This window comes from Vicugna pacos, chromosome 30, assembly GCF_048564905.1.
Source record: "Vicugna pacos chromosome 30, VicPac4, whole genome shotgun sequence".
In the NCBI taxonomy this organism is placed as follows: Eukaryota; Metazoa; Chordata; class Mammalia; order Artiodactyla; family Camelidae; genus Vicugna; species Vicugna pacos.
This window is the reverse complement of record NC_133016.1, coordinates 18,627,391-18,647,554: the sequence shown is the minus strand read 5'-3', so window position 1 is coordinate 18,647,554 and position 20,164 is coordinate 18,627,391. Positions and strand designations below refer to the sequence as shown.

The window sequence follows — 20,164 nt, the reverse complement described above, 5'->3', positions numbered from 1 at the left end:
GTGGATGTACTTAATGCCACTGAACTGTACACTTAAAAATAGTTAAAATGGTAACTTTTATGTTAGGTGTATTTTACCACACAAAGAAACACATCTCCCAGGTTGAAGATTCTTATAAAAAAATCTCCCAACAAAGAAAAGTCCATGATCAGATGGTTTCACTGGTAAATTTTACCACATTTTAAAAAGAATTAATGCTAATTATTCTCCAACGCTTCCAAAAAATGGAAGAGAAAACACTTCTGCCTTATTTGAGCTGCTGTAATAGAATACCATCAACTAGGTTATAAACAACAGAAATTTATTTCTCACAGTTCTGGAGACTGAGAAGTCCAAGATCAAGGCACCAGGAGAATAAATGCATTCTAACCGAGTTTTCCTTTTTTACTGCTAAGTTTTTCTTAAAGAAAAGAACTTCCAGAAGGTCTTAACCCTTAAGAAGACAGGTTTTTGTGTTTGTTTTGTTTTTACATCTCCCTGTCCCTACCGTCTCATAAAAGCTGCTAGATTTTCCTTAAGAAACCACCTCTGTCCTACGCTCAGACTCCATGCTTTGTGTAGGGTAGGGCTGTCCTGGTTCCCAGCTCCTGGCTGTCTAGTGAATCAGGCCATTTCACCCCATCCAAAAAGGCTGATTGATTCAGGAGTGAGCAGATGACTCAAGTCAGGCTGATGAGGTGCAATCCTGGGACTTTTGCTAGAACTCTTAGGAAATGGAGAACTCTAACCTATAAGGGTATAAGTCTGAGATACCAGAAGGAAAAGCCCGCCTGAGAATGGAACCAACACAGAGGCACAAGTAACTGAGAGATGGAGATGCCTTCCTGATAATATGTTTGAGTAACTGGGTTCAGCTGTAACTGAACACACATACACACACTTTACAGTTTTATAAGCCAAATAAAGTCTTTTTTTTTTTTTTTGCTTAGTCAGTTTGGATCGAGTTTCTATCATTGCAATTGAAGGAGTCCTGCCAAAGAAACCAGTCCCAGAAAAATAAGCAGGCAGCGTGATTTAATTGCTCATTTCTATATTTTTCCACATTTCCCCCTCTCCTCTTGTATTCAGTGCCTTTATATGTTCTTCTTCCTGTTTATTTTCTCATGGATAATAATCTGATGATGTTTGTCCTTGATGCTGCAGGGTGAATTTCAGTTATTATGTTATTTTTCATAAAATATTGACATTTAAAGCCTTACATTTAGTCCTACAATGAAAAGCTTTGTTCCCGTTAAGGAATTAGCTCTAAATAAGTAAGTGTTGAGGGAGGGTATAGCTCAGTGGCAGAGTGTGTGCTTAGCATATATGAGGTCCTGGGTTTAATCCCCAGTACTGCCATTAAAAATAAGTAAATCAATGAAACTAATTACCCCCCTAAAAATATAAATTAATTAAACTAAGTGTGTAGAGATTAAAAGAGATTTAAGAAATGCATCAATCAAATAACAATGTGTAAATCTTGTTTGCATTCTAATTCAAACAAATCAACGGTTTTAAAAATAAACACTTCATGACACAATTTCAGGGGAGGTTGAACATTGACTAGATATTTGTTATTCAGGAAAAATTGTTAAAATATTTATGTGTGATAATACCAACATGGTGATTTTTTAAGGAGTTTCTATCTTTAGGAGATAAAATATGGAAATATTTTTGTATGAAAAGACATAATGTTTGAGGTTTGCTTCAAAATATTCCAGTAGGCAAGGGGTGGGAGGAGAGGGCGTATAGATAACACATTTGCAGTAAACTAATTGTGGTTGAAGATGGATGATGGGTTGAACATGAGGTTCACTGTACTATTCTAACTTTATATGTTTGAAAATTTCCATAATAAAAGATTTTTTTAAGTAATGAGTAGAAATAGCCTAGATAGCTATTCACCGACCCAGAATGTTCTCTTTCCTCCTTACAAAGAGAAGCCCTATATTGTTAAGGATGCAGTGTCATTATCCAAGTCAAAAAGATTTCTAATGCTCCCCCCCCCACCAATTTCCCTTGCAGATGTGCGTGACCAGGGGAAAGCACATATAAGCCGTTAGGTGTGGCTTCCAGGAAAACTCTTTAAAGGGGCTGGCTCAGCTAGTAGGTGAGCCTGCTACCCTTGCCTCTTTCTCACAGAACTGAGAAAGGAACTGGCAGAGTTATCTTGCACCACAGGCAACCTTAAGGCCAGAATGCAGGATGCCATGGACGGTGGCGCCGAAGGATGGAAGGAACGTGGATCCTTGATGACGGTGGGACTGCAACACCAGCCCTGGGATGATTTCCCCCTCTTTTTGTTTTTCTCAACAGAGACAGTTAAACTTTTGTTTTTCTCATTTTAAATTTGCATTTGAGCGTACAGAGACTGTAAACTCCACGAAGACAGGGCCTCTCTGCCTTATGGCTCAGGAATTCGGCCGCTTGTTGGAATGAGATGCGGTGTTTTAAAAAATATTAAAGTTTGTACCTCACTACCAGAGTGTCTGAATTCATCGATTTGGGGTACGCTTTAGGAACTGGAATTTGTAAAAGCTGCCCCGGTGATTCCAGTGAGCAGCTAATTTAGAGACCCACCGTTTCAGCTCGCGATTCGATCCCTGGAGCGCTCGTCCCGCTGAGCGGCCTTTAAGGCGCGGAGTAGGAAGGGCACGCCTCGCGGTAGCCGTCTACACAAAGTCGACACAGCCCCGCCCCCGGCCCCGCCCAACTGCGGCCCCGGAAAAACGCGTGCGGGAGAGGAAAGGCATTCCGGGAGCGCTGATGTGCGCTTGCGCGGAATGAAGTCCGCGCGGGCAGTTTGAATTTCAGTCCCGGAGTCAGGTCTCGCGATCCTGGGCTTCCCGCCGAGACTGGAGGGGTCTCCGCGCTTCGCGACCCCAGCCACTGGGCCGTTTGCTCCCGGACCCGCGCAGGTTGGAGTCTAGTGTCCAGGATTCCGCCTTCGGAAGCGGCCGGAAGGCATAGCTTGGTCGGGGTCGGGGGCGCGGAGCCGCTGGGTGGGGCGGAGGAGCAGGGTTGGACAGTGCTTCGCTGGGTTAGCTGTAGTGGATGCTTTAGACCTTCTCACCTTATCGGAGTAAACAGTACTTTAATTTCTTTCCTTCCCCTACTTCTGCCTCCTTACCGACCCCAAATAATAAAACCTGCCCCCCACCCCCAAGCAAAGGAGAAATGCCTATCTGGATCCATTTCTTTGAACTTACTGTGATTTTCCTCGAAATCCTTATGTCTTGGGTTTTTTAAGAAAATACCAATATTGTCTTTACATATAAAATGTGCTCCCCTCACCCCCAAATCCTTAAGTTAATGACGCAGGCTTATCCCCAGTATCCTGGTTTGGGATACATTAATTACAGGAAGGCCTAAGACAAGTCAGTAGTGGACTCTGGTTAGAAACTGAATTTTGTAGAATTGAAAGAAATTGCTCTTGAGTTTTTGTACTTTTCTTAAAGGAGATATGACTTACTGGGTATTTTCCATTCTTAGATTTTGAAAGTGAACAGAAATTTGTCTTTTCTTTTTCTGTGAATGTGTTTATATTTTTTTCTTCAGAGGCTTAAAGGATGGCCTCCTCAGATCTGGAACAACTATGCTCTCATATTAATGAAAAGATTGGCAATATTAAAAAAACTCTGTCATTAAGAAATTGTGGTAAGTAAAAGAGATTCCACTGACTTTGTACATACAAAATGCATTTTGATTATTATTCCACTTTGAATGATATCTTATGCCTGGTTAAGTGAATGTATCTTAGAAAGATAATTTTAAGTTTCAAATAGTGATTTTTAGAACACTCCAGTATCCGTATTTTGAATATTGCAAAGGATACTAAAATGAAATTACATTGAACCAGCTATTAATTTGCTTTATTTACTCATGTTTTTCTGAGACACACAAGGCAGAATAGTAAGATTTGAAGGTTGTATAGTTCTAGTGCTAAATAGAGATACTAAAAGACAAACAACCAGAAGTGCAAAAGACCCGTAGAGGTAGAAGTAACTCATGATCTGTTTTACAACCTGCTTTGGAGGAAGCTTATCACTATATATCACTAGGAAACAACTAATTGAAAATGAAATCAGTTTTTTCAACATCCAGAAACTTGGAGGTTGTAACCATCTTCGAAAATGTTTTGAAGTGTTGAAAGCAGGTGAAACAATGGAAGTGCAAAGAAATAGGGGATCCTTGTAAAGTCTGGAAAAATATTGTTTACAAAAATGTTGTGCTCCCCAGCCCTGCCTAGGAGAGTGAAAGATTTATTGATAGGTGGAATTCCATCTGCTGGAAAGAGCCTGTTGAACTTGTATTGTAGTTTGTATTATGAATTGATAATTTAAAAAAATTCAAATATGAAATTATAATGTTGGAATGTCCTTTGGAATTATACAAGTCCTCCTGAGACTTGGATGCTCTGTCTTTGGTTGAGAACCACTCTTAAAGAGCCTTGTCCGTTTTACAGTTTGCGGCTGACGTATTCTGTAGAAAGTTAAAGCTGAAGGGACTATGGGGGTATTTTCTCAGCCCCCTCATCTCACTCAAGAGGAAACTCAGAAGTCAGATGACCTGCCCAGGTCACCCGCAGCTCATGGGTAGTCTGCTGGGGCTATAGTTTTCTTGTCCTGTTTCCCAGTCTAGTCTTTGTCTACTTCTGTGCCACTTTTATTGAATAATCTGTAAAGGACATCTAGATTTTTAATAAGTAGCCTTGTTTAGATTCTCGTTTTGAGGACATGATTACTATTGGATAAGTGGAGATAATTTAGAGATCTATAAAACTATCAAACCTTGAATTCAAATGACCCCATCAAAGCATGGGGCCTGGCTGAAGCAGTCTGATTAGATTACTGCATGCTAGGTAACCATCATTTGTGTGTGGGGACAATAATTTGTCTCCATAGCTTATTTAAGGAAGCCCAGGAATTTGTTCACCACTTTGGCTGCTGTAATTGCCTAGGTCACTGCTTTCAAAAGCAGTGAATTTGTTTAGTTGATTATTTTATTACAAACCAGTAAACAAGGCCTTACAATTTAGGTGACTGAAGGTTGTTTGTGATACCAGTGTATCCAAATAGTTGTTTCACCCCGTGAAGTTAAATCTCAGTAGAGACATCATTACTCTCATTATTAATTTGTTTTGGTTGTAATGAACCTACTGTTAAATGCAGTTAGCTTTGCTCTATTAGATTAGGTCGATGAATAATAGTTGTGCTTTACTAGGTTCCAGGCACAGTGCTAAACCCGTCATATATTTTTCACTTATCTTCTCAGTAACCCTCTGAGGGTAGGTACTGGAGTCTCTGACTTCAGACCTGGAACCTCTAGCCATCTCCCTCTGCTGTGTCCATAATCAACAGATGTGGTCAAATCATATTTTTACTTGTATGTATTTCATTGGTTGCTAGAAGTGAAGAGGGAAAGATTTGATTATGAGGATAGTTTTTCTTTTGTGCTTTGATCTGCCCTTAAAATTTTTTTATTTTGACCTAGGAAGGGTGGCTAAACTTCAGGAGTAGCTGGCCTGGGAGTCAGCTAGTGTTTATTCAGAGATGCCTCCACACGGTCCACCAGCTTTCCAGTGAGGATGCTCCCTGTGGGGGGCTGAAGTTAAAAAAAAATCTTTTTTTTACTACTGCTACTTTTATTTCTAGGGAGGAGGGGACACTGATTTTCCCATCCTCGTACCTATGAAGCCAGAGAGAGGGTCTGGGAGGTGGGGCTGGGAGTCTGAGAGCATGCTACTCCCCCCACCTCCCCGACACACTTGAGGGCCGGTCCAGAGTATAAACTTATCTCCCTGGCCAGTGATTGGAATTTTTCAGGTTTGCACGTTCACTGAAGATATAGCCTGTGAAGAGGGGTCCTGGCCTTATTTGAGGTTCTCACTTCTAGCATCCTGTGCTTTGGAGTCCCAAAGCCTTGGTTCTTATTCCCATTAAAAGCAGACACATTAAGCTGCTGAGACAGCCTCTTCCCCCTGCCTTCCCATGCACCCCCGCTGCATTTCCAGGTGTTTTATTGTGGTGGAAAAATTTGCCAGAAACAAAAGATTCAGGGGACACTTTGTACTCACCTCTCCCTTCCTTTTGTTTCATACTACTTAGAAATGAATTCTTAAGATCATCCATGGCGGCGGGAGGGTATAGCTCAGTGGTAGAGTGCATGCTTAGCGTGCACAAGGTCCGGGGTTCAATCCCCAGTACCTCCGTTAATAACATCAACAAAAAAATTATCCACGGAGACAATTATCCTAGGGGCTGAAACAGTAGTTCTTTCTCCACCCTCAGTGTCTCTCTCTAAAGTAAAGCTCTGTTCCAAGAGTTCAGTTGGGTGCATGTCTGTTACTGCTTTTCTGTATACTTCCATTTTTATTTTTGTTTCTTAATAGGTCAAGAACCTACCTTGAAGACTATATTAAATAAAATAGGAGATGAGATCATTGTAGTAAATGAACTTCTAAATAAACTGGAATCGGAAATTGAGTATCAAGAACAAACCAGCAATTCACTCAAGGTAATGTCTTCCTAGTGCAGAAACAAGATAAAAGGGTAATAGATACAAACTCCCTAATCACCTGGGAGTTCTGAAACATACTTCAAGTTTATAATGTTCTCAGCTTTGTTAAGTTATTATTAATGATAGAGACTTCCATTTGCATTTAATTTTCCTGGTATAAAGGACTTCAGAGTTCCACAGTTATTTCTTACTCTATGCTGGTAGCCAGTAGAATTGAGCTTTACTAAGAAGGACGATTTCCTAAATCCTGATAGGTTTAATTTAAGCATGTGATATCCTGGGAGAGGGGTGGGGAAGGAACGCCTGCTTTGGGGATGGGGAGATGTGGATTCTCACCCTGGCTGCCCATGGTACCCCTGTCACCTTGAGAAGGCCATTTTTACTCTTTGGTTCTCAGTGTCCTCATTTGGAAAATAATATGTTACATTGAACTATATCTCTTCTATTCTGCATTTCCCTATTTCTATAAAATGTAATATAAAGATTCTCAAGTAAAGAAAAATTTGAGCCTCATTCACACACACATTTTGTTCTAAATAAGCCTTCTAGTTGGCTTTAGCCAATAAAAGTGCTTGTGTACTTCCTGATGGGAAAGTACTCGCTCTGTACCATGATTACCTCATGCTGTTAGAGCCATTGATGTGTTCAGTGGGACAAGGTGGCCTCTGTGGTCCCTTTCAGCCTTATACTCCTTAATGTCTGTAAAGATTTTCCAGCTGTAGGACTGTGCATGATTATGCCTATCCTACTATTAGCTGAAATCAAATTAATATCTCTGAACATCATTCAGCTCTTTAAATGAAAGATGTCATATAAACTCAAAACAAAAACCAACATTGGTTTCACTTCTAACCTGCCCAAGAATGCCCAGGGTTAGGTGTGGGTTTAGAGAATGTTCAACTCAGAATTGAAGGTTATTTTTTTAACATTTATATTTATTTCATATTTTTAAAATTTATTTTTGTTTGCATTATGAATGAGAATCAGATGACAGATCCAAAGGTGCTGAGTATTTTTTAAAATTAAATTTGCATGAATTTATAGCCTCCAGTTCTAGGTAAAGTTGAAGACAACACGAAACCAAAGCACTTATGGTCAAGTAGGAATTTTCATTAGGCGGGAATATATGCATGTCAGCAACCAAAGCTGTTCCAAGCAGCATCTTGTCCTTGCGTCTTTGCATTTCCAGAATACATTATACCCTGGTGGTGTTAGACAGACAACGCTGGGGAACATTTGCTAAGTCAACAAAAGCACTTTACCAGAATGATAAACACAGATCTTCCATATACTTTTTAATTGCTTCCCAAGGTTAAAGTATTTTAAAAGACTTAAATGTCAGCCCTGCTTGTTGTAATGGGATTCTAACACTTGTTCTCTGAAACAATACAGTGGAGGAAACGAATATATCGCCATCCAAAAACAGCTCTAGGAACCAGAGGGCTCTTTTTTTTTTTTTTTTAATATTGCTGCTTTCAGTGCTTTTCACCCCTTCTGCTTTCTGAACACTCACAACTATTGTGATTCTGATTCACAGTCTTTTGTGCTGTTTATAACATCTTAAAACACACAGGCGGGGCAGATGCTTATTTGTGACCTATTTTTTTTTTAATTTTAGGAACTCTGTGAATCTCTTGAAGAAGATTATAAAGATGTGGAACATCTCAAAGAGAACATTCCTCCCCATTTGCCCCCAGTAACAGTAACCCAGAACTTGTAAGTGTATTTATAATTATTCTTACTATCTGGATTTATAAAACTATTAAACACTTCACATCTTTTTGCTTTTTCATATACTTGCAGTTTTGTTAGTGATTATCCAGTTTTTTTGGTCACTTACACTAGAAATCATCTTTCCTCCATGTTCACCAGTTTTTTTATCCTGCTGTCTCTGAGGAAAATGTTCCCCTCTCTTTCCTAAGGGTGAGTCTCCTCTAGGCTCTCTTTTTCTACTTTTTCTCGTTACTTCCCCTTAGAGCAGAGTTTGTCAACCTTGACTCTATGGACCTTTTAGGTCAGATAATTCTTTTTTGTGAGAATAGGATGTTTAGTAGCATCCCTGATCTCTACCAACTGAGTATCAGTAGCACCTCTGTTCCCCTCCTGCACCTACTCCTGTGCCCTGTTGTGACAATGAAAAATGTCTCCAGATATTGCCATTGTCTTTTGGGGGCCATGGGGAGCAGTCTCCCCTGACCCTTGGGTACATAAGCTTAACGAGCTTCCCATCTTAAGAACAGCCAAAGGAACAAAAAACTTAGCTCTGGTTTTACCCTCAGACTCCTGTCATATCTCTGTCTGTTCACTGCGGGTGTATGTTTGTGCTGCCCTTTTCCCCGAAGTCCCCCAAGCCTGGCTTTTGGCTACTGTTAGTACCGTACTTAGGAAGCTGATTGCTTGTAAGTCACAAAGAAGTAAAAAATCCCTCTTCAGTCCTGATTCTTCTTATCAGATTTTATTTTGCTCTCCATCTGTTTGTTTTTGAAATTCTGTTACCTGCACTACCACTGTGCTTCCTTAGTTGTCACCCCACATCTCTGCTTCCTTTTTCTCTGCCCTCCTTTCACTTACAGTTCTCTCCTAAAGCTCCGTTTTGCTCATGCTTGCTCAGCACCACTGTTGATGCTCCTAGACGTCCATCTCTGGCCTTGACGTGGCATCTAGTTCTGTTTTAATTGATTGCTGGGAATCTCATGAATGAGCTGTCCTCTCCTCCAGCTTGGCGTGTCTAAGACTGAACTGATTGTCTCCTTGTTACTCACATGTCACCTAGACAGGAACTTGGCATCTTCACCCCGTCTCGCTCTGTCATGTAGCCTCAATCGTCCATTCTGCCTCTGAGGGTTTTATCTGTCCCTGCCCTCCCTCTGTTCTCAGTGCCGGGCTCTGAATGCGATCTCCCATCATCTTTTGCCTTTATGATTTGGGAGCTCCTGTGTTTTGTCTTTGCAGTATTTCTCCACTCCCATTTCTCCAGTCCTCTGCCACCAAAATTATATTTCTAAAGGGGGGCTCCAAGTATGTAAAACTAAGTTTTATATACTAACTATAACTTAAGTTTTTTAACTCAAGTTTTTTAACTTTTGAAATGTATCATATTAAATTTTGTATACAAACTATAACTTAAGTTTTTTAACTAACTTAAGCTAACTTAAGATTTTTAACTTTTGAAATGTACCATGTAAGCAGAAAACTAAAGTATTATCAGTGCCAGTTAAAGAGTGATAAACATCAGTGTATCTACAGGTTAGATTAGGAAAGAGGACACTTCTATTGCAAATTCTTCCTCCATCAAAGAGGTGATCATTCTGGCAGTTATAACAGTCACACTTTTTGTGTATGTTTTTCCATAAACAACGTACTGTGTAAGTTTGAAAAACTGAAAGGAAGGCACGAAGCTTGCTGTGTAGGAAAAGAGCCATGTTGCTGCTGGTGGTTGAGGGTCTCCAGGAGAAGAGAAGCTCAGCAGAGTCCCTGGCATGTCAGGGGGCCTTGGAGTTTCTCTCCAAGAAGAGAAAATTCATGGACAAGGTCATGAATGAATGCTGGGAACACAGGTCATTGTAGGATATCTGCCAGGGTTATGGGGCCGGACATTGGACACCCAGCAGGAATACAGCTGAGGAATAGAAGGAATTTTCTTCTGAACTCACTGTGGCCTAGCTTCAGCTTTCAGGGCAGGTCAAAGCTGAAACTTTCTGTAGGTGGAAATGGTTATTTTTAGCTGAAAGACACAGCAGGGCCTGAAGGAGAAATCGGGAGCTTCCTTAGCACATGGTTAAGACAGGTGAGTCCAGGTAGGAATCAGCCAGGCCCACCATGGAGTTTCATGTTAGGATTCAGGTACAGATGATGGTACCATAGCATCGGGCATCTTTATCTTGACCACCCACAACACGGCTGTCTTGTCATCACACCACCTCAGTCAGGCCTGGTTGCCCTCTGTGTCTGGTACTCAGCTTCATCTTGGGATCTCACTTCCCTGTCTTTCTTGGGATTCCCTTCCCTTGCACTTGTGTTGGATCTACTCTTTTCCTGTATCTCATTTCCTTTTTGGAGCCGTCAAGCCCATATGGCTCACCTGGCTACTGGCAGCAGGGGTCTGTTCCCTCCCTGGCAGTGAAACAACCTAGAAGCTACAGCCTTTTTCTAGACTCCATTTGCTAGTGGGGTGGGAGCTGTAGTAGGCTTCTCATCACTGCAGAAATTGGGCAGGACTGATCCGAGGGTGACCCATGCTCATTGCTGGCAACTAAAATGAGTCTGCAACAGGCAGGGACTGATGGTAGCAACCAATGGGGTAAATTAAAAAACTAGAAGTATAAGATGATTGATGTTTCCATGACCAGAATAGAAAAATCAGAAGCTGTTTAGAAGTTCAGCTTCATACATGATGACTTTGAGGAGCCAGTGGGATAACCGATGAAGATAATCTAGCATATGTACTACATGCACCCTTGTTTGGGTGTATAAACAACAATTGTGTTACTAAAGATTTGGGAACTTAGTTTTTCAGCATTCTCTCCATGAGCATCAGGGGTGGGGATAGAAAAAAACATTGGCTGTAAAATTATAACAAGATGAATCGTGTGCTCAGTACTGATGATCTTCAGGTGCACACCTTTCTGGTGTGCTGCAGAATTCTGACAGTTACCTGTACATCTGTGCATCTCTTCTGTGCAGTGTTAAGGGATCAGATCTTGACCCTGAAGAACCAGTCAAAGTTGAAGAACCTGCACCCACAAAGAAGCCCCTAAAAGAACAAAGAAATATTAAGGAAATGCCATTTATAACTTCTGATGACTTCAGTGGCGTTCCTGCGTAAGTATTTAAGATAAATTTTAATTAGTAATCAATATACATGATTGTTTAAATCATAAACCTTGATTATATTAATTGCAGTATGCTGTGTTCCAATATTGATCTTTTCCAGAGTAGCTTTGCATTGTACTTTGAAAATGCAGAAAATGTCTTGTTGAAGGTGTTTAAAATCATGTTTTTTATTTAGTTGTAAAAATCTTAGCAAAGAGAGATCTAGACATGGATTCATTTATTGCTGAGTCTCTCAGGGCCATTTTGTGATACAGATTTATCCAATTACATTTTAGAAGTAGCCTCAGTTTTGCTGCAATTTTAAGGAAAGTAAGTGTATCGTATAGATCTGAGAATTAGAACAGAGTGTTGTATTTGTTTGGTTTCCATTTGTCCGTTACCTTATGCCACACACTTCTTTGAGTCTGTGCTCTATTCTGAGCCCTCGGTCAGAACAGGAGGAGAAGAATACAGGTGTCAATAAGACAAAATTCCTCCCCAAGAGGGAGGGCTCCTTTTTGCTCTTCACAGATGACAGTGATGGGGAACCAATTATGGAAATCCACGTTTTTAAACTTCCATATTTCTAAGGCTTTCCTTAACTTCTCAGCTTTATAGTGTTACATGTGGTTTTTTTTTTTATTACAAATACTGTATGTTGTTAGAAAATGTTTGTTGTCAGAAGATAACTCATCTGTAATTCTACCACTCAGACAAGGTATAGAGTATTTCTTTTCATGTTTTATTTCATTTCACCTGTACTACAAGTTGTTTCTGATTGTTATTACAATAATGTAGTTATACTACAAATTAAATTTGCTTTTTATCATGAGTGTTTTCCCATCATTAACATTTTTGAAAACTTGTATTTTAATAGTTGTATATTTTATTGTATGTCTGCCTCATAAGTTATTTAAGAAGGCCTTATTAAATATTTTGGTTGAATGCATTGTTATGAATGATGGTACAATGAAATTTCTTTCTGACAAGTATATTTTTTTAATTCCTTATTTCCTTGAGATAGAATCCTAGGAGGAGAATCCTTGCAGCAAAGGGCATGATTATTTTATTTGCCTGAGAATTGTCCATCCAGGTTTTGTTGTTGTTGTATGTTTTTAATTAATAGACTTTATTTGTTAAAATAATTTTAGGTTTACTGAAAAACTGAGCAAATAGTAGAGTGTTCTCATACCTGAAAACAGTTTCCCCTATTATTACTAACATCTGGCATTAGTGTGGTACATTTGTTAGCATTGATAAGCCAATCTAAATACTACTAACTAGATTTTAACTCAGGTCCATAGTTTACATTAGGGCTCACTCTTTGCGTCATACAGTCTGTGCATTTTGACAAATGCATAATGCTGTGTATCCACAACTGTTGTATCATGCAGAATAGTTTCATTGCCTTCAATGTGCCCTATGCTCTGTCTTTTCATCTCTTTCCCTAAGCCCCTGACAACCACTGATCTTTTTACTGGCTCCACAGTTTTTCCTCTTTCAGAATGTCAAATAGTTGGAATCGTCCACTGTGTAGCCTCTTCACACTTTCCCTTAGTAATATGCTTCTTTCCCTTAGTAATATGCATTTAAGATTCCCCTCATGTCTTATTATGGCTTGATAGCTCATCTCTTTTTATCGCTGACTAATATTCCATTGTCTGGATGTACCACAGTTTATCCATTCATCTGTTGAATGACACTTTGGTTACTTCCAGTTTGGAGTGATTATGACTAAAGCTGCTGTAAATATTCATCTGCAGGTTTTTGTACGAATATGTTTTCAGCTCACTTGGGTAAATACCTGTGATCACTGGATAATATGGTAAAACTACATTTAGCTTTGTAAGAAACTGTCAAACTGTCTTCCAAAGTGGCTGTACCTTTTTGCATTCCCAGCAGAATGATAGTTCCTTTTGCTCCACATTCTCACCAGCATTTAGTTTTGTCAGTTTTTCCTAGTTTAGCTATTTTAATGAGAGTAATCATGTCTCTTTGTTGTTTTAATTTTAAGTTTCCTGGTGACATATATATTGAGCATCTTTCCATATGCATATTAGTCCCTTGAAAAATACCAGGCTGTTTTAGAGTTCTAAGACTAGGAATGAGGCTGGCATTTCTCTTTAATCTTTTGTTTGTTTGTTTGTTTGTTTTTGGTTGTTTCTGGTTACTCAGTCATTTCCTTTATTGACAGCTTTATTGTCATTAAAATTCTGTTTGATGCTATTCAGTTTTTTAAGTTGTTGTTGCTCATCAGTTGTGTTGAAGGGAAGAGCAAGTGGCTGTGAGGAGCAGTGGAGCAGGAGGGTCTTTAGAAAATGCTCCTTGAATTCAGAGATAGAAGAGTCATGGTAGAGTATTCATTTTTAAACTAACGGGCTATTTAACAAATGAGAGAAGTTAGAAGATTAGGATAAGGAAGAATGTGTCCTAAGCATGGGGCTTTTATGTATTTATCTTTAAGTTAACCCTGAAGCGGAATTAAAATGGAAAACATTGACACCTTTTGAGGAAACTAGGGGACAGTTCAGATGGTTGAAAGGAATTGCATTGTGGAGGGCTGTAGCATCAACCGTTCGTGGAATTCTGGTTAGAAAAATGAGTAGCAAAAATGAATTTAGAAAAGAAGGAAATAATGAAAATGAATGGGTTTTGGTCAGTAGGAACATTTTCCTTTAAACATATTTATATATTATTTTACATTAAGGAGCTTTTGATTAGAAAACTGCCCCTTTGAATAGAGGTGAAGGACAGAGTTTAACATAATGAATCCACTGTTTGTTCAGAGGGAAAAGTTGAAGCAGATCATTAAAGTTTTGTTTTTGACATGTACAGATCACTCAAAATTGAGGGTCTCCTATATTTATATTCTGAGACTGGTGACTGGGAGGACGTGTAGGAGGGAGATGCAGACTGGGAGACTGTGCTCCAAAGGCATGTGTGCTCAGGAATGAAGAGTGAGGGTGCCCGCTTTCTCCTCTGCAGGCAGCTCCACTTCCGGACCCTTGTCCCTTTGCATCCCTGTTCTTCTCCATCAGCGTTGTCATCCTGGTTGTCATCCTCCATCTTCCCTTCCTCCTCTGCCGCCTCCTCCTTTTTACTTTCTCTCTCTGAACAGAAAATGTTTCTGCAGAAAACTAGCATGGTGTGATTTATGTAATTTATTAATACTGAAATTTTTCTTTCCCTTGCTCACAAACATTTGAAAACATTTAAATAAGCTTCTATATTGCCATGAATCAGTCCGTCTGAATCAGAGTTTGAGAATGTATTTTAAATTGTAATATTAACTCTATAGGTGGAGAATAGAGGTTTATGCCTTCAGATAGAACGAGGGAAGACAAACACTAATATATCGTGGTCTCTGTTTAATTTTTCAACTCTTGAGATGTGTCTGGTTTATTTAGAAGTTGATATTTGATTTTTTTATAAAGGGTACTAGTAGATTTGCTGCTGTATAAAGTCATCATATGTAAATATTTTTGAAAGAAAACAACTTTGTATGAGGATTCTTTTAAAAAGTTACTCATTTTCTTTTTTCATAGGTACATGAAGTCCCGCTTAACCTATTGTCAAATTAATGATGTTATTAAAGAAATCAACAAGGCAGTAGTTAGTAAATATAAGATCCTACATCAACCAAAAAAGTCTATGAATTCTGTGGCCAGAAATCTGTATCACCGATTTATTGATGAAGAAACGAAGGAAACCAAAGGTAAAATGAGAGTATGTGTGTGTGTACATGTCAGCTGTTCGGAGAGCAACGAAATCGTAAGAAAGGAAAGTGATTGTTCTTAACCAGGGGCACTTTTCCCACCAGGGAACATTTGGCCATTTCTGGAGACATTTTTGGTTGTTCGACCTGGGCTTGGGGGTGCTACTGGCATCTAAAAGAGGACCAGGGATGCTGCTGAAGTACCCCATGACGTACAAGACAGCTCCCACAAAAAAGAATTATCTAGCCCCAAATGTCTGTGGTCCTGAGGCTGAGAAACACTGCGTGGGAGTCTTATTATGGAACAGTACCTGATGCCAGAATTAGAACAGTAATGACAACAGTTGATCATGCTTGTATAGCACTTACGATGTGCTGGGTAGCGTGCTGAGAGCTTTGGTCCTCAGTGTCCTTATGAGGTGTATACTCTTAACCACTTGCGCTTTGCAGACTAGGCGAAGAGGGCTTACGTTCCTTGCCCAAGGTCAGCCAGTTAAGTGTTAGAGCCGCTGTGGGGTTCATTCTCTTAACCGTTATCCCGTACCGACTCTTGAAAAGTGCATTGTCCAAAAGATGCCAGCAGAGAGTCAGTGATACAGTAAGCAGGGCTTCATTTCTGAAATTGTACAATAAATATTATGCAATTTCAGTTGAAAGAGTAATTGCTATTTTAGCAAGAATACCAGTTCTCATTTCAGTTGGATGATAGTAAAGATGATAAACGTCATTCATATTCACCTGTAATGCTTAATCTTGAAAGTTGTCCTTATAAAGATTAGCATTAATATCTTTATTTTCAGGCCATTATTTTATAGTGGAAGCTGACATAAAGGAGTTCACAACCTTGAAAGTGGACAAGAGGTTTCACGTGATACTGAATATTTTACGCCACTGCCGGAGGCTGTCAGAGGTCCGAGGGGGAGGACTTACCCGATACGTTATAACGTGAGGCCCCTGTAAGCTTTTGAACCAGCCAACAATAGAGTTTATAGACTATTCCTATAGTTTCCTAATATGTAATTTGTTTATATATAATTTCTTTAGCTTTTTCATTTTCTTCATTTCTTATAAAGATGAAACTCTTAAAAGATAAAGCATGCACATTTTAAAATTCACTTCTAGTAAATACATAACCACCTACCATATAAGCCTCTGTTCTAGGCATATAATGAAACTAAAAAATGTTCACAGTTAGTTTTGGTGTTTAGTGACAGTGCTGCCGGTCCCTGTAAGAGGTGCAGATGTGCTAATACAAGTTAGAGTTCAAGAAGATAAGAGCCAGTCTACCCAGGCTCTTTGGAATTAAAGGTCATTAGTGTCTAAATTCCACAAATGATATTTCAGTCTATAGGCAAAATTTGGATTCAGAGGCAGCCCACCCATGTGATTATTTTGCTTTCCCACATGTAATTACCTGAAATGCATTCAGTGTAAACCAATCTGTAAACATCAACCTGTAATGAAATTGTAACAAAAGGATATTTGAGATGAAAAAGATGATAAAATAATATGTGTAAGCAGATTGATAGTGGTCATGGAAAACGAACGAGTGGTTGGATTGTAAGAATTTAAGTGTTTCTCTTCCGTACTTGGGGAGACTGTCTGTGTCATAGTGTTCTCCAGAGAAACAGAACCAAAAGGGATACCTACCTACCTGTCTGTGTATCTGTCTGTGGAGATTTATTTTGAGGAATTGGCTCACGTGATTATGGAGGCTAAGAGGTCTCCAGATCTGCTGTCTGGAAAGCCTGTAGTGTGATTCAACCTGGGTCCAAAGGCCTGAGAATCAGGGACCCGGGCCAGAGTGGATGAGATGAGATGTCGCAGTGCAGCAGTGAGGCAGGAAAAAGGAGCAAACTCCACCCTCTCTGCTCAGTCTTTTGGTCTGTTCAGGTCTTGGATGGAGGGGAGGATGCCCATCCACACAGGGGAGGGGCGTTAGCTTTACTGAGTCCACTGATTCCAATGCTAATCTCATCTAGAAACCCTCACAGATACACCCAGAAGCAGCGTTTAACGGGGCCCCCTGGCCAGTCGAGTCGTCACACAAAGTTAACCAGCACAGCCTGTGTCCCTTCCACCTACTTGTAGCTGAGGAAAAACATGTCAGGCTAACACTGTCTCATGAAGGCCAGAGAATACATTATAGGCACTGCTTATTTATTGTTATCCTTTCTTTCTCCCTAAAATTTTTTTCCATGAAGGTATTTTTTGTTTGTTGGTTGGTTTGTTTTTAATTGAAGTAGAGTCAGTTTACAATGTTGTGTCAGTTTCTGGTGTACAGCATGTTTCAGTCATACATGTACATACATACATTCGTTTTCATATTTTTCATTTAAGGTTACTACAAGATATTGAATAGAGTTCCCTGTGCTGTACAGTATAAACTTGTTATCTGTTTCATATATAGTAGTTAATATCTGTAAATCTTGAACTCCCAATTTATTCCTTCCCACCCCCTTTCCCCTCGGTTACCATTGACTTTCTTTTCTATGTCTGAGTCTGTTTCTGTTCTGTAAATAAGTTCATTTTTGTCTTTTGTTTTTTTTTAGATTCCACATATAAGTGATATCATGTGATGTTTTTCTTTCTCCCTAATTTAAATGCAGATGTTTATTTCATATCTCAGTTTAAATAAAAATAATGGCATTTACTTTGTTTTAAGTCTTGCTTGATTTTTCTCTATGACTCATTTTTCCCTGTGTTCTCTATCAAAAACATTTTCTTTGTTTACGATTTTTTCCCTGAAACTCGTATTAAACAACTGTGTCGGTAAGCTTGTTTAATTCTTGTAGAATGGATACTGAGTCTCTATTTTAATTGTCAGCAATGTAATCAATTTGTTACATTAATTTAGGGATACAGTTGGGTAAAGTCAGATTCCTGAAAGGATAATAAAGACAATTTTCAAACAAGAAGTAATTTCTGTTACTTGAACTTCATTTTCAAGCAAAATGACAGGCTTGTTCTACTTACTTATTTTTGAAAGTAACATTTAAAAAAAATCTAATTTTGAAAGAGTCTGTGGTCCTGGGTCTCTGCCCTCTGATCTGTTTCCACCCTTTCCTTGCCCTCCATCTTCTCTTGCAGTATTTTTAGTAGCCGGCGGCCGAGAAGCACCCTTCCTGTCCAGTCCTCCTGCAGCACGGCTGTCTCCAGAACTTTAGGGACCGAACCTCATGCCACAGCTTTCTGCTGCAGGTCCCGCAGCCTGGAGGGGAACAGATTCCAACTGGCTGTCTCTGGCTGGATACCACACAGCCTGATGCTGTGGTTTACCACCTTGTCCTGCCAGCCTGTGGATCCCAGGTAGGAGAGACCCAGGACCTCATTCAGGCTTCTATGCTGAAATGCTAATTTCATGTGATAAAATCTTTAATCTGTCCATTTATAGGTTGTTTGCTGGAAAAGTTGGTTATTTGTGGACAAAACATTTTTTCCAGGTAACACAGGCTAGTTAAAAATGATGCTGGTAGATCGCCACCTCTGTCTTGTTTACCCCTCCTCAGGTTACTCTGTCCCCTTTTACGTTTCCTAACTGTCCAGATGTCACGCCAGATTCTTTGGCCTCATCCAGTTTGTATGTCTAGATGTGGATCTTCTTGTATCTTAGTTTCTAGTTATAAAGGGGAAATGTAACTTGAAATGAAGAGATTTGACTATCACTGCTTGTGGCAGATCTTACTTTCCAAAGACGGATGGATGGATGGGAGAATTCCGTATTCCATCCCACATGCTCTTTCAGTGTGATGTCAGCATTCTTCTATTAAGAGGCAAGATATCTGTTCCCTCTCTTTGAATCTGGGCATATCTTTGTAACTGCTTCAGCCAGTAGAATGGACTAGGATATGCCACTGCCTGATTTCCAAGCTAGCTATTAAAGAGAATATGAATTCCATCTGGTCTCTTTCTTGGGGTGCTTGCCTTTGGAACCCTGTCACCATCTTGTGAGAAAGCCCAGGCTACACAGAGAGGTCACATTAACTGCCACTGACAGCCAGGCATGTGGAGCAAATGATTGTAGTCCTGAGGTCCCAGACAGCAAGGAGCAAAGACAAGCTGCCCCTGCTATGCTCTGAATTTAGGACTTGCAGAAACCATGAAAAATAAATGATTGTGGTAGTTTAAAGACACTACGTTTTTGCATGATTTATCATACAAGAGATAATGAAAGCACTACTCAAACTTAGTGTCACCACCATAGTGAAACATCCTGACATATGCCTCCTAAAGTGACATGAAATACTGTCAAAAACATTAAACTTGAATGTGAAGAAGACTTTAGCTCTGTCATCTAGTTTATAGAAAACAAGGGATACCGAACCAAGCTAAATGTCATCGTGAAGAAATAATGAGGCAACTCCAGATACACATAAATAACCTGGTCTCTTAAAAACAAGTCAGTAATGGGAAAAAGAAGGGGTCCTGTTCTGGATTAAAAGAGACTAATCAGAATAAATATAAACCATGAACCTTGATTCCGTTTGAAAAAAAGATCTAGGGATAATTGTGGAAATTTTAGTTTGGGTTGTATGTTAGATGCCGTGAAAGAATTAGGATCCGTTTTCTTGGGTATGATAATAGTATTGTGGTTATGTAGGAGAATATCTTTATTTTCTGCAGATGCATCTGAAGTATTTAGGGATAAAACAATATGCTCTAAAATGGCCAAGCAATATAATAAGATACACACATAGAGCACGTATGGCCAAGTATTAAAAATTGTTCAGTCTTGACAATTGCTATAACAGCATTCATTGTATTATTCTTTCTAATTTTATGTGTTAAAATTTTTTCCTAATAAAATTTAGGATACTTGTGAAACAAACACACTGACTAAATATTTACATCTCATGAAAAGACAGATCAGAACTTGTTGCTGGTGAAGTGAACCTGGGAAGGAAGGGTTGTTAGCAATCAGTGAGGCGCTCATGGGCCACTTCCGGTGCTTGTGAATTCAGGCTCCCACATCCTTTCTTCCCAGCACTGTGCCCTGAGCCTCGGATGGGTGCTTGGACTTTATGCATTAGATGCAATGGGCAAAGGCAGGAATTTCTTGGAATTATGCTATATGTAAATAGTTATATTTACACACAAAAGCAATGTATTGGGCATCTAACTTACACGTGGGGAAATGAC

General features: G+C 39.5%; 1 protein-coding gene and 1 long non-coding RNA gene across 8 annotated transcripts in view; one reads left to right on the top strand and one right to left on the bottom strand.

The window, feature by feature from the left end:
• Positions 1-2,726: 2,726 nt before the first annotated feature.
• Positions 2,727-20,164, top strand: part of SKA1 (spindle and kinetochore associated complex subunit 1) — a 41,877-nt gene continuing 24,439 nt past the window's right edge. For 2 of the 6 annotated variants that reach the window (XR_012065735.1, XM_072952225.1), the window contains exons 1-8: positions 2,727-2,897; positions 3,538-3,636; positions 6,371-6,495; positions 8,117-8,214; positions 11,182-11,319; positions 14,856-15,025; positions 15,826-15,970; positions 18,116-18,334. Coding sequence is in view for 5 of the 6 variants with exons in the window: in XM_072952225.1 (XP_072808326.1) it covers positions 3,549-3,636; positions 6,371-6,495; positions 8,117-8,214; positions 11,182-11,319; positions 14,856-15,025; positions 15,826-15,970; positions 18,116-18,334 (983 nt within the window). In the remaining variant the exon portion in view is untranslated. Of the gene's footprint in view, positions 2,954-2,999; positions 3,069-3,537; positions 3,637-6,370; positions 6,496-8,116; positions 8,215-11,181; positions 11,320-14,855; positions 15,026-15,825; positions 15,982-18,115; positions 18,924-20,164 lie in introns of those variants that run through there. The other 4 variants (XM_072952227.1, XM_031692448.2, XM_072952226.1 and 1 more) reach the window with 4 other exon arrangements.
• On the bottom strand, positions 7,545-18,583 carry LOC140690459 (uncharacterized). 2 transcript variants are annotated; one of them, XR_012065736.1, is made up of 4 exons: positions 18,525-18,583; positions 15,395-15,641; positions 11,153-11,251; positions 7,545-7,700 (listed from the first exon to the last, which is right to left on the bottom strand). It is a non-coding gene; the product is annotated as an uncharacterized lncRNA (long non-coding RNA). The 2 variants fall into 2 exon arrangements; XR_012065737.1 differs by lacking the exon at positions 7,545-7,700 and adding an exon at positions 9,986-10,196.